Source organism: Lissotriton vulgaris, chromosome 5 (genome assembly GCF_964263255.1).
Source record: "Lissotriton vulgaris chromosome 5, aLisVul1.2, whole genome shotgun sequence".
NCBI classification, from domain to species: domain Eukaryota; kingdom Metazoa; phylum Chordata; class Amphibia; order Caudata; family Salamandridae; genus Lissotriton; species Lissotriton vulgaris.
Window position 1 is genome coordinate 415,013,495 of NC_141693.1, and position 13,366 is coordinate 415,026,860.

The following is a 13,366-nucleotide window of genomic DNA, read 5'->3' on the forward strand; positions in this document are numbered from 1 at the left end:
TTCTTCAGCACTAGGGTGCCACACATTTCTGGCTCACCCCATACTTACCCATCTCCTCTACAAACCTATGCAGTTTATCCATCCCTCTTTTGCTGTCAATCCGTACTTCACTTGTTTTTTGCATATCCCATCTTCCCTCCTCAACCATGTATTACTCCTTTCCCTGTAATCTGAGAGATTGTTCTTTCCTTGCTCTCTGCATACTCCCACAATAAACCCTACAGCTTCTCGCTGTGATCATTCAGTTCCCTCCATTCCTTCCCCTGCTTGGGGAGGGAGGGGGGTTCCCCAAAGTCTTTTCTCCTGTCCTCCTTTCATGGAAGATTATTTTTACTTTAGTTTGGGTATCAGTGGTCTGCCAAAATCATCCAAAGGTCATCACCTTCAGCTCTCTCTTCATCCCCCTCAAACTTGTAGCTTTTACTCTTGCATCCTTTGTGTATTTCTGCATGACCACTCTGTTTCTTGCCGAACCCGCCAAAGGCAGAGATCTTCTACCTAAATCGAGTGCTGCCAAATTGACCTCTTACACTCCTATTTCTGTCAATTCATCCCACATGCCCGCAATCTCAGATTCTCTTCAGAAGTCAATATTAAATGTATGTCTATGTTATGTTATGTTATGTTATCAGCATTTATAAAGCGCATGGCTATCCCAGCAACGGGGCATCCCAGCGCTAAGCCAGAGTCGAGGCGGTCAGAGAGGTAGTAGGCTAGAGATTGGAAAAGAGCCATGTCTTGATCAGTTTCCTGAAAGCCCAGTGGTCTTGCATGCCTATGATGACGTAATTTTCAGCTCAGCCTTCTACTATCCAGTGAAGAGCCAAACAACCCATTCCCACTTTACCTTCTTTTAAACCAAACTCGTATCAATTGCCTAATGCTCAGGAAACTGGACTACTATGACAGCCCCTTTTGTTGATTTCCACCCAACCCCTCAATTCCTTACAGTCCATAAACAAGTTCGCCAACTTTGCCAAGTACATCCTATTCAACCTCACCTACTACATAGCCACATCTTAGCAGTACCAGCCCAGTTAGATCCCTTCTTACCACCAATTCTTCTAAATGTCTCTTGAATTAATCTACAAGACTGCAATTGACTCCTAAAAAACCCTGTCCCATTGCCCCCTCAAAAACAATTTGCCCAGATAATCATCTCATACACTCCAAGGTGCCATTTGCTCCTTCATCTGTCTACAATTCTTCCCTATTTCACTTTTCTGGAATCAATCCAATTTACATGTATGCCACTTCTGACTCCTTTACCTACCTGCCATATATACATCCATCAGTAATCTGCCATTTATCCCTGCTTTACTCATGTGCTCTCCATACCACCTGCCATCCAACCCTCTCTCATCTGTCTGACATGCACATCATCTTTGCCCTTCAGTTGCCCCTTCAAATTTGTATGTGTTTGACATTAATCTTGAAATAACCATCCCTCCTTCATCCATCAGCCATCTGTAGCCCCCAATTCAAAGCCACTCCTCTGCTGTATCACTGATAAGATGCAGGCGAGAGTAGCCACTGATTGAGGCTCACTTTTTACAGCACAAGGTGGTAAGAGTGAAAGATCTCTCCCACTACTTCTAGAATGCCTGCGATATGTCTTACTTACATTCTTTTCAAGAGTAGGAAATAATAAAGCAAATACTTACTGGCTCTGGGGGAGGAGGTGGTGGAGGCTCCTTGATGACCTGAAAAGTGAAGGACAACAATTAACCAATAAATACCTTTGTAATGCATAATGGGAAAGGTTAAACCCTTGTGCTTTCCTCCAGTTGGTATCACATTGTAAGTGAAAGGCAGTTTCCATTTCTTCCTCTGATTAAAACGCCCTATAGATACTGATGACAATTGGCAATCTGGAGGCTGGATGCACCTTCCACATCTGCTATATGTAAAATACTCAATTTCTACAGGGGTAACCAGCAGCAGCAGCAGCAGTAAAAATGGATTAAATATAAGACAAAAATCAGCCCTCTCTTTTAGTGCCGGTTTAAATGTCTTTTAAAGGGTAAGGTGGCAAAGGCCTGCTTTAAAAAGTAATAAATGATCACATTGTATTAGATTTTATGGATTAAATATATGTAAATTCATAGATCAGGAACACGTTCACAGTTTAATTATTTAATACTGTCATTACTGGTGAAAAGAAAGAAGAGCGGGGTAATTCGAGAAAATAAAGAGTATTATGCCATTCTTAGACATGTATGACAATAGCAGATCAAATTAGGATAAGAATGTGGGCAGCACTGAGATTTGCACATGCCACAGTGGCAAGCTTCAGAGCAGTGTCCTTAGGCAGACTGAGAAAGTGCAGATAAGGAAGAAGGTGAAAATAACCCGTAGCACAATTTTGATTTTAATCAACAGATCACAGTTAATATAAATGTTTCCCTGTTTTCAACTTCCCCACAGTTGTTTTTGTGGCAGACTACATTTCTGAGACTGACATTACATGGTTATATCGTCATACAATCTGTTGGCTAAGTTTCTTCCAAAGGTAAGTGGTATTCTGAGATGCGAGGTACATGCTTCAATTGAAGAGGCTCTCATTTTCATGGTCATTCATTGAAATTCAATTCACGCTCAAGCAGAGCACCAACAGCACAGGTCTAAAGTGAACCGCTGAATATGGGCTCATTACTTTTAAGTGCATTAGAAATGAGGACAGAACTCACCACAGTGCAACAGAGTGGCCAGAACCACCAGAGGAGTGCCAAGGCCAGCAGGAGAAAAAGAATGAGGAGCACAATGAACAGGATAATCCCAGTGTTCTGTCGGAGAAAGAAAAATACAGAATAGTTATTACAGTGCATTAGAACCTAGCAATTATCCAAGCATTTAAACCTGCTGCTGAGGGCCTCTACTTGAGTTGGTGGCTCAAGCTACAGGCGAGTATCTAAAATGAGGGAAAGGCCTTTAATGACTCGTAAAACCAGAGACAGAAGAGCCATATGGCTAATACCAGAGACAGAAGAGCCATATGGCTAATAGATTGTCGGGTCTGGTGGCGTAGTGGACACATGCATCCACTGTAGGGGCCTGTGTTCGACCTCATGGTCACAGGTTCTGATCCCGGCGGGCCCACTCAGCCTTTCATCCATCTGAGGTCGATAAAATGAGTACCATTGAGTTGGGTAACAATATACATCTGTTATTCAGCACCTTGAGACCTTCAGGTGATACGTGAGCTTTACAAATGTACATGTTATGTTATGTTAATAGAACATTCTACCTACCTGAGGTGGAATGTTCTACATTAAACAAGAAGTAACAGAAAGACAAACTTTGCAATGCTGCTGTAGATGGTCTTCAAAGAATCTACTGCCCTTTGCCACTTTTTTGTCTTCATTGGACCTCTAAATATTCCACTCTTCTAAAAATAAGTACCAAATAGTTTTCAGTAGACCTGCAACATGAATGAGCACTTTGATGCAAAATGCTGATAACAGAGACCAAGCCAGCAAGCTCAGACAAACAAACACTGTGTTAAAGTTAGAAGTAAATGAACTCCATTATCAAAAAATATAGTGTTGTGTACTGCTTAGAACTCAGCATGATTGATTTGAATACAACACTTATATTAAAGCCCTTTAAGAAGGCTTGTTCTAATGAAAAAGTCAGTCGTTGAAGAGTCCTCGTCTGAGACATTTTCTTATCAGACAGCCCCTAACAATGTGACGGGTTGTGATCAAAAGGAAAGTCACAAGTCTAGGCATTCGCTTTATGGGAAATATTATGAAGCCTTAATCTCATGCCATGTCCTGAAAGAAAGGTTGATGTCTTCAGCGTCACAATTTAAATTCATGCCTTTAAGGAGGAACTGATTTCTTTAGGTCCCAGTCTGTTGCTCTCTCTTCTACAGAGACCGTGCATGGACTTGTCTTTTGCTAAGTATTTCCCCTTTTGACAAGTGCCCCACAGGATCAGTCCATATATACTGCATCCTAAGCAGATGCTTGGTCTGCCAATTCTATGGGTACCAAACTGATGCCACTTTACAGGAACAGTTTTCAGTTATGGGTGAGGTGTACCAAGGACCAGGTCAGAAAGCAGTTACCCTGCAAATCCTTGTGAATGGTTGTGAATACTTGGATGGCAGACCTCCACCCCTGCATGTGCAGTTAATCATAGCAGCCTGTAGTATATCACTTTAAGAGTGATGTATTGTGTAGAATCTTTAGTAGATCTAGAATTGTTTATGTGTGTATTGGGGAACATTCTCTAATGAGCTGTTATGAAAGAAGCTCTGTTACCTGCTAGCTGTACATTCATTCCTACAGTGCTGGGGGCTTAAATAAAGAACCTAACTTCAAGAAATCACCGGTGTATCTTTCATTACTACACCGATTTGGCGACGAGGACCAAGAGCCCTCAGCACAACCTTCAAAAGAATATTTAAAACGAAACTTTGTCAAACATTGGGGCTTAAAGAACCTAACTTCAAGAAATCACCGGTGTATCTTTCATTACTACACAGCCCTGCTACTAAAAGAGACAGCGGCTACAAATCGGAAAAACAAAAGGTGCTTGATGCAAAGGGACATTGGGGAATCATGCAGTAGACCCATGCACGAGTCTCCTCCTCACAGTGCTCACATCTGTCCTTCACATGTTGAAAGATGTCCCTCAAAGAAAGCTTCCATTTTATGAATGAATAATACCCCATTTCAGGAGTTGGTATTTCAGTAATTGTTTACAATTGCAGAAACACTGGCAAATCAATGACGCTGTCTGTTCTTAGAGATTCAGAATGGGCTGTGGGGGCAGCCGACCGTAGGTATGTGTGCCCCCCGGGGAGTTTGTGACAACGGTGCAGCCCAGGTTACATTGGGACTTCTTTGGGCTAAAGATGGGCTAGGCTATGTTTGGCTTTATGCTATATATATATATATATATATATATATATATATATATATATATATAGAGAGAGAGAGAGAGAGACAGAGACAGAGACATTTTATATGGCCAGTCACCATTTTCGTAGGTGATACAGTGACCATCAGTGTCAGTTTGAAGCATGATGTTGTCTTCAGGGGAAAGCATGTGCCAGGGGTGGACAATGACATTGGGGACTCTGTCTCATTTACAGTGGGAGAGGTTCCATGAACTGGCCAAGGAGGCAGACAGGGACAGGACGCCGGTGCCTTCGAGCATGTGGAGCACAGAAGAGAGAGGATGCTTCAGTTGGAGGTATGCTCATTGGCTGTATCTACCAGACAATCGTATGCACTGGCCTGGAAGCAGTTTAGAGTGGGGGGGGGGGCAAGGTGGAGGTTGGGCAGTAGAGTAGGGAGGAAGAAGTAGAACAGTACATCCTGACACTGATTGGTAAAGGGTTGTCGAGGGTTACGACAGCCGAAAAGCTGGCTGGAATTGCCTTCATGGGCATGCTTTATGAGGCTACACGCCTTCGACCAGGGAGCTAGGATAGAGCATGTTAGAGGAAGGTGAGAAAGGTAAGACTGAATTGTGCATTGGGCAACCTAAAACAGAGCAGAGGGCACTGGGCAAGAGAGTGCAGATTTAAGTTTAACCAGATAAGGACGTGTATCTGGTGCAGTAGTGAGCGAAGTGATAGGCGGTTAGCGGACCATCAAGTGGGGAGGTTTTTTCATCACAAGGACAGAGCTCGAATGACTTCTCATCAGCTGCTTTGGGTAATGCAAAATGCATTGGAGTGTATTGGTGAACCCCCAGGGGATTTTGGAAATCATTCTTTTAGAATTGGTGTGGCCACAGTGGCAGCTCAGAGGTGCTGGGGCTGGGGCAAGGATAGTATTATAGATTTAGGCGTTAGTCGTCAGAGTGCTTCTGGCGATATGTGTGCATGGAAATAGGTGGGGCTTATGAACAGCAACAATTTGGTTATTTGCAGGTGTGGTGCTGGGCCACAAGCAATAGAATTGTTGAGATCGATTATAGGACATTTATTTATTAAGTGGGTAGAAAGGCAAAGACTACAGAAGGGGCAAGGCGGTAACCTCGAGCTGGATAAGCAGCTTTTTGCAGTGAATTGACATGGGAAAGGTGGTATGAGATGACAAGAACTTTTACAATAGTTGAATAAGCTACTGAGGAGGCACAGATGTCCTGATATGATTGTGCTGCACCTAGGTGAAAACGATTTAGAGGCTTGTAAAGTTTCCTGGCACTAAACGGCTTTCAAAGGTTTAGGGCATGTGTAACTAATGACACAAGTTTTTCTAATAAGATCTTGGAAATTATCTGTGAAAAATACCCTCAAGAAACTACCCCTTCTGTGTAGAGTGATGCAATTTTGCGGTCCTGGCAAAATACTGTGCGACTTGATATTTCGAACTACAGCTTCCTGGCTGTATTACATCATTTTGTAGTTTCTGATGATGACAACATGAAGCGCCAAAAGGTCGCGAGTGATTTAAAAACAGGCTAGTGAAGTGCCTCAGTACCTCCCACTTACTCAGGAGAGTCCGAGGCACCGACGGAGAGGTGAGTGGTTTGGCTGCCTGTGAACCGCTTCTGTTCCCTTGTTTTACACTATGTTTATGCTCCCGAACCTCGCTACAAGCAAGGGCTTCTTATCTTGTGTATGCAACTCACACGCTTCAAATGACTGGCTTTTTATCAACATACAATGAGCCAACTAACACTACTCTAGAGACCCGTAACTGCTTCTGCACCCCTGTTTTACACTTTGTTTATGCTTCCCGTACCTCGTTACGAGTAGGGGATTCTTATCTTGTGTATACCATTGACGCGCTTCAAACGACTGGCTTTTTTTATCAATATACAATGAGCCAATTACCGCGGCTCTAGAGACCTGTAAGCATTTTAATTTGCAGACACATACCTTCTGAAACTGCTGGACCTTGTTAATAAATGAAGAGCAACTTTGTTGTAGCTTTATGAACTAGCCCCAGCGCCTATGCGCATATATTCACACAACATAGGTGGAAAAACACTCTATAAACAGGGTGCTTCTTAAATTGGTTTGGGCTCACCCCACACCTGTAGTACACTTAAATACAGTTGAGGAGTAGGCTCTTATAGACTAAAGAGTTAGTGCTCCATTGTACACCAAATACAGGTCTAAATGTATGGTACATGACAGCAAAAGGTAATTGGGAACAATACAGTGATGTCATTTTGAGTCTTTACACACACAGGACCAAAGGAATGGTTATATTCCTTGATTATGGATCTCAGGCTGGATAGCCTGCATTTATACAAAAGCGAGTATAAGAAATGAACTGCCATTTTGACAACCCAGTCTTTTGAAGTGGGTTTTCAATTGTCTTCCTTTTGTAAAAAAGTTGTCCACTATTGAATATAGCATCATAACACCTGAAACATTCATGAAGGGGCTGAGTCATTGAATAGAAGTTTGTCTTCTGCTCCCCTCAATAGGTATTTTATTTTCCTTACAGGGCGTGGTCTCCCATACCTGAGCTGTTACCGGGTGAGGTGAGGTTTATATCTCATACAAGACAGGTGAGTGCACCGGCTTAAGAATTGAAACGGCGGTGCAAAAAATGAAATCAGTTGGGATATATATAGCTATTCAATGGTATCTAGTTATGATACATAATTTGTGGTGAGCGTCTATAATTATTTTATCATTTAACAACAAGGATGTATGTGCTTATCTATTACAGTTGTGAAGATCACTCCGCTTGTATTGAGGTATTGTCATACAAAAGGTTGTATTTTGATGATAACTTTCAGCACATTTCACTTTTCAAAGAATGCAGTAGCAATCTTTTGTTTAGGTCCTGAAGGAAGCCTGGGCAAAGGGCCCTTAAGGCTGAAACTAGTTGACCATACTGTAAAGCGGCCTATTTATTGAAAGCTGCTTTTGCACTATTTTAATAGGATTGGCAGAGATATCTGTATTAAAGTAATTTTTCTCTCCTAAATCCCTTTTAATCTCACTCACATGCACTGCACTGACAACTCCATCACCCAAGCCATTGATATCCATTTTTGAAATATGTAAGTAAATGACCAAAGTGGTCTATCTTTTCTTTTGCTTGCACCTCCTTCTGTTGTTATCCGTGTGGCCTGGTTGCAATCCGATCCACATAACTCCCCTCTGTGATCTGGAGGAGTTGTGGTAGCAAGGAAGGATATCCAAGTGACCTCTCTTGGTAGTTGATGGATATCCTATCATCCTGCGAAGGTCGTTTTTCCTTATATACTTATCTTTGTTCATTACACTTCGGATACGTGCTGGGTGTTTGTAATGTTGGCTGTTGTGATAAGTTGGTTTTCGCTCACTTTTCTGAGACCACCAGATTATTTTGTAGTTGTTATTAACTGTATTGGAATTACATCTGTAGTTTGGTTGTTAAACTTTCTCTTGGACCCTTTCTCCTTCCTGGAGGTGTAGTGAACATTTGTCATCTGGACAGAATTATTCCACAGCAACACTGGAGTGGGGTGGCCAAGCCAGCCGCCATTGATATGGCCAGGTGAAAGATCAATAGGTATATGAGGGTGTTTGTAGGAAGGAAAGGTTTGGACGAGTAGAACACCCAGAGCTGAGGTTCTATGCACCAGAGTTTTTCAGGAGGGATGGGGCACATTTGTTAAAGTACGGGACAGAGCTGTATTTGATGCAGATAAAGGAAGCAATACATAGGGTTTTGAAGAAGAACAGTGGGGGAGGAAGCTCCTAAGAGGGTTCCAGTAAAGAGGGGGGTAAGCCTTTTGTAAGTGGCGGTGGGCAGTTTCAGTTTGCATAGTTATACATTAAGATGATGGTCCTGAACATAGAAGTAGCAGAACATGGGGGGCGGGGGGAGGGTGGGTGTTGGTACTAAAGTTAAACTTGGAAGAAGCAAAGGAAGTGTTAAGAGCTAGGAGCTAGGATACTTAGATAGCTAGATGCTAATAGATGTAGGTTAAAGTGTTTCTTGATGTAAAGGTTGAAAGTCCAATGCTAGGGAAGGAGTTACAGTTGCAAGATAAGGATGTTAAGGGGTCAGGAAATGTAAGGGTTGCGGACAAAGGTAATTAGGTGAAGTACTGTATAGTGAGGTCTAGTTTTTTTAGGCTAGGGCCTAGGGTTATTGGATGTGATGTGCGCCTGTTTCAAATAAGGTGGTATTATGAATTGGATACTGAATAAAAAGAACTTTATATGAAAAAGACACTAATGTTTGGGAATTAATTGAAAATGTGACGTGGAAATTAATTGAAAAAAGGAGAGCGATTACTGATGCAATTAATTTGAGTTGCCCTACTTTGAATGAGACAATATTTCACTAAGGATTGAGTTTTGTGGGCAGTCAAAACTCCAGGAGTTGGCATACATTAACTAAAAGATTAGGATAGCCGATCTGTGCCATCCACAAAACACTATTGCTGTTGCTTTTTGGAAACTGCTTTTAATAAAGCGGCTTTTTTCACACAAGAAGCGAGTATGTGGTCTGTGCTGCATCTTTTGGCCCATACAGTCATATGTTGCAAAGCTATTTGTGACTCAAACTGTTTCTTGAGTCCACTCAAAACCTGCCAATTCGCATTACGCAGACTTTGTGAACACAAAAGCATATGACACCTTCTGAGCCTGATGTCTCAAGAGGGTGGTGACAGCGCAATGAATTGCATTTTGCTAATATTGCCTTTCTACCTGGGCCTCCTCCTTGGTGTACAAGGGATTCTACAGTCGCTTGAAGCTTAAAGCGACTGCTTACAAAAATATGCAATATACCTGCCTCATTAATAATAATGGGTTGGAAATCGGCATGTACCTCATTGCAAATATGTGCTATTATGGAGTCTACAAGGTATAGCAGTCTTTCGGCACACCATTTGCTTTTTGCAATGGCCCTGTTATTCACATCCTGACCCTTAGTCCTAATGCCACACTGAATTTATCAATGGGGAGTGCATGAAGTGGTCCACAGGGCCACTGTCCTCTTCTTCTGATGTCTCCATTCTGCACTGGAACCGTGTAAACTGAAAAGAACTGACAGCGTACAGGTTTTGAGTGGTTAGTACATCTGCAGCCAGTAAACATTTCATGCATTGGTACTACATAACATTGTGAGTTGCAATGGAGAAAGAATGCCTCTTTTACCACTTCATCACCCCGACATTTGCAGTTGTTTGCAATGTTTGTACTGCACCCACAATGCAGATTTGTGCAGGACGTCACATTTCCAAAGAAGGAAAGTCTTTTGAACATCAGCGCTATTGCACAATATATCGTCCTAATTATAGCCAATTTCAAAGACTGTCCATTTGAAGGGCCAGCAGCAGTCCAGTGCAATGCTATACCTTAAGATAGTTTTTCTTTGGGATCTCTTTCTAATGTCCTGTCTTTCAAAAAGAGTACGTTTCTAAAGAGGCCCATTCTGAGCCTTGCTGTAAAAAAAAAGTACATTTTGTCCTATCCATTTCTCTTTCAAGGGTCACTTTCTTGATGAACTAGATTGATGTGATGCTACACAGGGTGAGTTTATGTTGATGGCGTCCGTCTCTGTATGTGTCATTTCTCCTGACAGCACATCCGATAGCATTTAACATACCTTCCCGAACAAACAATTTCTCAATATCCTCTAATTTGAGAATGTACAAGACTTATGAAACATTAAGACACTAAAACAAAGTAGGTTTTTATAGAACATAAAGAGGTGGTTCGCAGATGTGGCCCTGCATGGCCACACTGCAAAGTTGAAAAGGGAAAAGTAAACTTACTGAGAGCGAAAGCCAAGTAGAAGGCAGATTCTCAGAAAGAAAAGGAAGTGTAGAGAAAGGAGACAGAGGAAGTCTGTAAAATGATAAAGAAACAGTTTAAAGCAGGAAATGCCTTTGCACAACAGCCAATCAATCTCTTCCACTTTTACAATCTCCAGAGAGTAGATTTCTTCAATGGCAGTTGACAGTTTCCATTAACAGTACTTTAAATTCAAGAAAAATAGCTTGTAACGTACACCTCTTTGTATAACTTGCAGTTCAATCACCGTCCAGGAAATTGATTTTTTTCTTTAAAAACAACAATATTATACACCTCAAGGCCGACCTCTGAAAACCAGAAACTGTCAATGCACAACTAGTGATAGTTTTATTTTAGTTACAACAATTTAAGTGTAAGTAAAAAACGCATTCCAGACTTTGTTGAGAACCAATATCTGTATTTTTGTAGAGGTGTTTTAAAGGATGTCTCCTGGTCACAAGAAAATCACCACCCTGCAAATACAAGAAACTGAGCTATATTAGCATGTGTTCTTAGCTTTAAAGTGACTAGAAGCAATGCTAAGACACCCTTTCTGGGAAAGGTGTGGAGCCAGGTAAGAGATACGAAAACTAAACATTGCCAGTAAATATGGAAAGGTGAGAATGAAAGAAGAATAGGAACATTAGCCATATGCTTTTAAAAAAGGAGGTGTGACTGGACCCAAACAACTGACATTGACTTTCTTACACTACCCTACACGTCCTGTATGCTTCTATCGTTCTTGCTGGTTCTTTTTCATCCCTTCCTTTGTCACTGTTTTCCGAAATGTTTTCCTCCTTTCTCCCTTTTTAGCATCTCTTGTCCTGGGTCAAAGTCAGATGTTGAAAAAGAAATCAATTCCCCAAAAATGAGTGCCAGTGTCCGCCACCGGCAACCACTGGCACAAAGTAAGCATTATAGTAAGTGAGAATACTCTTCTTAACCACATTCGATGGGCTTGAGGAGGTGCACCCTTTCTTAGGCACGGCTAGAACGTCCCAAATAAACTGAATGAATTTTAACAATGCTATTCCTAGGCATAGCTTGAATAAAAGTGAGATATACATGTCAGGAATTGCATGTCATGATGCCAGACACACACATACCTAATGAAGAGCCACACAATCTAAGCACCAAAATGCACAGAGATGGTGGGCAGACAACTCTCTCTAACAAGCATATGTTTAAACCATTCTGAATTTGCTAAAGAGCTTTCTTGGAATTTGTTTTGTGCAAACCCTTTCTATAATGTGATGAGAGCCACCCTTTAAACTATCCCTTTGCATCTGACTACCAATATGCAATCAATCCACAAACATGCAAATCAAAGGCTTCGAGAAACGAAAACCACTGTTGTGCTTATTGTTCGTTGATGGACAACGTCTGTTGTAAACAACCACAGCTCATCAGAGCCAATGTGGAAAGGGCAACTAGTCCTGAAACACTCATTTTTCTTTGTGCCAAGAACAGTTAAAAACATGTTTAAAGCATACGAGCTCAGTTTAACAGATAATGTTTGATGATTACTGTAAGTTAATCCACACAGTCAATGCGTCTCCTACATTATTCCCATTAGCCAAAACACAAACAAAAGCAATTACTACCTGAACAATTTATCAGTTACAAACATGTGTAACATGTTAGAAACCAGGCAAGTTACCCACTCTCTCCCTTTCTCTCTACACTTTGTACATGAAACCTCTTCTGAGAATCATAAAAAAAAATCCTGTTAGTGCATTGGATCTTGATATTAACATTACTACAAGCACCCACAATGTCTCTACATTCAGCTTTGACCTTGTTAAAGTATTTGCGAGCACTGAGACTATTGCCTTGTAATGTGACATGTAGGGAGATGACGAAATATACCCTGGATAATTCAGGTATCGTTATCCGGACCTTATAATTTGACGATGATGGGCTATTAACCTCTACCAAAAACTTAGAGGACTTAGCACCCCTGTATATCTCTAACAAATATTTGCCGTTTATTCTGAAATAATATTTTCCACTGTACTGGACGTATGAAGTGACAGCATTTCACCCTATCAGTGATAAGGAAGGGCAATGTTGTCAAAATGACTGAAATGAAAACATTTAGAACGTTAACTCTGTGATTTCTTTCTTTATTTTTGGGCCGAAGGAAACCTAGGATATCGAATTGCTTCTTGTAGTCCACCATTCTTGCTGGTGGTAGACCATTTACTGAGTTCTATTTCTATTCTTGGGATGCCATGTAAACCCAACGTCAGATGCAAACACTAGGACAAAATATTTTCAACATCTTCTTTGAACATGTTCTCTTTAAATTCAGATTCATCTGAGGTACTTTAAACAAGATGAATGAAAAATGGTATCAGGGTATGCACAGGTACCCTGTGACTCTTGGATTGCCAAGTCTGTATGATGAGTCGGTGGATTCCGGATATTCTGGAGGAAATGTCTTGGGCCATTGTAAGGGTAGTGCTTGCTATAATGTCCACAACTATTTCAAGAGGACAGCCTTGGTGTAATTACAAACACATTAAGGGACTCTAAGTCAGGCTTATTTAAACACCTCTAAATAACTGATTAACTCACACAACACCCCCATTCTGAGGCCCTTGCTCACCTTTTATGCTTACGTATTAATAGGAGACAAAATACTAC

The 13,366-nt window shown here is 41.3% G+C and overlaps 1 protein-coding gene across 1 annotated transcript in view; it reads right to left on the minus strand.

Annotated features, from left to right (window-relative positions):
• ANTXRL (ANTXR like) overlaps positions 1 to 13,366 on the minus strand; it is a 287,551-nt gene that overhangs the window by 56,103 nt on the left and 218,082 nt on the right. Inside the window, exons 13-14 of the mRNA XM_086921783.1 lie at positions 2,691 to 2,786; positions 1,665 to 1,703 (exon numbers count right to left, since the gene is read on the minus strand). Coding sequence (XP_086777909.1) covers positions 1,665 to 1,703; positions 2,691 to 2,786 — 135 coding nt within the window. The remainder of the gene's footprint in view (positions 1 to 1,664; positions 1,704 to 2,690; positions 2,787 to 13,366) is intronic.